At 64.5% G+C, this 3,113-nt stretch overlaps 1 protein-coding gene across 1 annotated transcript in view; it reads right to left on the bottom strand.

Moving 5' to 3' along the window:
- Positions 1 to 9: 9 nt before the first annotated feature.
- Positions 10 to 3,113, bottom strand: part of TBP (TATA box binding protein) — a 26,119-nt gene continuing 23,015 nt past the window's right edge. The window contains exons 5-8 of the mRNA XM_012734845.1: positions 2,751 to 2,978; positions 1,855 to 2,062; positions 1,084 to 1,178; positions 10 to 760 (exon numbers count right to left, since the gene is read on the bottom strand). Coding sequence (XP_012590299.1) covers positions 681 to 760; positions 1,084 to 1,178; positions 1,855 to 2,062; positions 2,751 to 2,978 — 611 coding nt within the window. The 3' untranslated portion in view covers positions 10 to 680. The remainder of the gene's footprint in view (positions 761 to 1,083; positions 1,179 to 1,854; positions 2,063 to 2,750; positions 2,979 to 3,113) is intronic.

Below are 3,113 nucleotides of genomic sequence, written 5' to 3'. Positions count from 1 at the left end.
CCAGCCACGCTGCGAGGACGCTCCCAGGGGCTGCAGACGCGGAGGCAGGAATGCACTGAGCACCCCTCTTCAGGAATGGAGGTGCAGTGGGGCCGGACACGCAGCCAGTGTCCTGCACCATGAGCCAAGCACTTCAGTTGGCGCAGGAAAGTGGCTGCATGACGCGGGCGATGCTGCTGGCCACTGCTGTCCGGTGGGAGCAGGCCACGCTGGGGGACCTGCAGCACCTGCACACCTTCGCGGCAGTGCAGGCACGGCCCTGGCAGGTGAGTGCAGCTGGCCGGCGCAGGGAGCCCAGCCTCGCCCTCCTGGGGGTGGGGCGTCTGAGCCGACACCCGCCAAGGCACAGGGTGGGCCTGGCGGTTTGCCCCCACCCCCTCCCGAGCGCCCCGGCAGTGCCGGCCCAGCCAGTGCGCTGCCTCGAGGGCTGACGCCTGCTGCCTGCGCCAGCCAGAACTCAGCACCCCACCTGCTTCCTGGGAGGGTCCTGGCCGCGCAGGGAGGGGGCAGCGCTGGGCGGGCAGCGCCCGGCCTCCGCCACAGACCTCGTCCGACACCCAGCTCTGCCACGGCGGGTCTGGCCCGAGGTGGCACGAGCAGCACCTGGCCTGCGGCCCGGGGGGGCGAGCTCTGCCTCCTGAGAGGGACCCGAGCGGGCGGGAGGCCGGCGGCGGCCGGCACTACGTCGTCTTCCGGAAGCCTTTCAGAATAGGGTAGATGTTCTCGAATGCTTCGTAGATCTCTGCTCGGACTTTCGCGCCTGTGAGGACCAGCGAGAGGAGGGTGAGGGGCCAGACGGCTCTGCACACCCAGGAGGCCAGGGCCCCGCATGGCACAGCTCTCCGCACCCGGGGCTGCAAGTGCAGTGACCTCCCCAGCGCCCTCTGCTTTCACGCAGAACGGTGACCGGGACAAGAGCAATGTCCCTCGGCTGGCCCAAGGGGAGGCCGTGAGAAGGACCCTGCCCCCCTCCTGACCGCAGCCTTCGTCGTCCAGAAACCGGCACTCGCCCCAGCGCCACGCCCCGCCGCGGCCGCACCATGCCCGAGTCCAGCACAGGACGCAGCTCCCCACTGGGCTCACCTGTTAACACAACTTTTCCAGAAACAAAAATAAGGAGAACAATTCTGGGCTTGATCATTCTGTAGATTAAACCAGGAAATAACTCAGGTTCATAACTAGGAGGAAAAGAAAAAAGGGTTGAGCAGCTTGGAGCTTTACATGCCCCTGCACACCCCGCGAGGCCGGCAGGAGACCCGGGCGCCAGCCGGCCAGTGCGTGAGCCGCTGCCGCCGCTCCCACCGACCCGCTTTTCCGGCACAAGGCCGAGCTGCTTCCTGAGGCGCTTTCTGTAGTATGCCTCGGTCAAGTTTCGTCTGGGACAAGTTTAGGTGCTTCAACTTCAGGTCATTCCCAGCTCATTTCCTTAAGCTGGTCCGGCAACGTTACCAGAGATGGAAGAGACACTCGCTGGAGAACGGGCCACGACCGAGTCCACTGAGCCTGGCGGCCGCCTCTGTCAGTTCTGAGACTAAAGCAGGGCGTGTGTGCTGAGCCAGCGGGAGGTCAGGCCGGCCTCGCACAGGCCTGGGCGGGCATCGAGGCGGGACACGGAAGGCGAGTCCCAGGGCCCTGAGCGGGGCGAGGCCTCCTGGGGCTCCAGCAGCAGCAGCCCAGAGAGGGGTGGGGGCACCTGGGCCTCCAGGGACAGCCAGATTCTCACAGCGGGGGGCCCTGGGCGGTGCCCGTGACACGGGGAGCAGGAGGCAGGTGAGGCACAAACACGCTGGCCAGCCCGTCGCTTGCTCCTACTTAGGAACCTTCTGTGCTCACGCGGGCCGTGTCCAGACTCACCTGCTGAACTGCTGGTGGGTGAGCACCAGGCCTTCCAGCCGGATCGGGAACTTCACGTCACAGCTCCCCACCATGTTCTGGATCTTGAAGTCCAAGAACTTGGCCGGGAAGCCCAACTTCTGTACAACTCTGGCATATTTCCTTGCTGCTAGTCTAGACTGTTCCTCACTATGGAGAGAAAAGGTGAGATAGTGATGTACAAAGCCAGCTGAACAATTATTTCAATGGAGAGCCTGTAGAAAGCCCAAGTTGGGAATGTTCTTTTATGTATTTATTTTAAAGAATAAGTTCATCAGAAAGAGAGGAAAGACACTTGCATAGGCACAAGCGGGCAGGAAGAGGCCCCGGAGGGACAGGCTGGCAGAGAGGCCTGCGTGGCTGCAGGCGGGCGGCTCCCCGAGGGCGGCTCCCCCGAGGGCGGCTCCCCGAGGGCGGCCGGTGCAGAGCAGTCAGGTCACGCAGACGGAGGCGAGGGGGAGGGCGCGGGCGGGAAGAAGCGCCTGCACAGGCACGGGCAGAGGGGCAGCTGCCGTTTTTTTTTTTTTTACTACGTGTTTATTTTTAGAAGAACCGGGGTGCAGTCAGAAGTGGGGGGGAGGGGTGAAAGGATCTGCCACAAAAAGAGTGAGGAGCAGAGAAGGCAGAATGATGAAGATCAGTGCTGCGGGAGCAGCGGGGAGACCAGAGGGCTCCTGCTGCGCCTTGTGGGCCACTCCCTGGCCAGGATCGAACTCAGGCTCCAGTGGTCAGTGCTGAACCTTAACCCGGGCCACCGGGAGGCCTCCCAGGCATGTTCCTGAAAAAGTGAACCCGAGATGGCGCCAGAGCAAACGCACCGAGACCACAGCGTCCAGGCCTGCGCAGGAACTGGGGCCGAAAGCGGACCACAGACGTACCTGCTGCGAGCTTCACCCCCGAGAACACCCTGGACTCGCTAGGAGGAAGGTAACTGGGGAGAATCGGGGATCGGGAGTTCCCATAAGGGAACGCCTGGCCCAGCCGCAAGCGCCACAGACGGGGAAGCGGAACCCCGCGAATCCGATCGGGGGACCCAGGCTCCAGGGCCGCAGACGGAGGCCTCCTGCCCACTCGGCTCGGTGAGCGGAACCCAAGCTGTGGGGAGACTGCGCAAGGGGGCACAGAGCCCGGGAGGTGGGGAGGGAACCTGGTGAGGTGCTGACTGGGGCGGCCGCAAGGCCTGCGCCCTTCACCCCTCGCAAGGCCTGCGCCCTTCACCCCTCGCAAGGCCTGCGCCCTTC

This window comes from Condylura cristata, unplaced genomic scaffold (genome assembly GCF_000260355.1).
Source record: "Condylura cristata isolate star-nosed mole 26May11 unplaced genomic scaffold, ConCri1.0 scaffold00076, whole genome shotgun sequence".
Taxonomy (NCBI): domain Eukaryota; kingdom Metazoa; phylum Chordata; class Mammalia; order Eulipotyphla; family Talpidae; genus Condylura; species Condylura cristata.
Note: the sequence above shows the minus strand (reverse complement) of the source record. Positions and strands in the feature narration are given on the sequence as shown.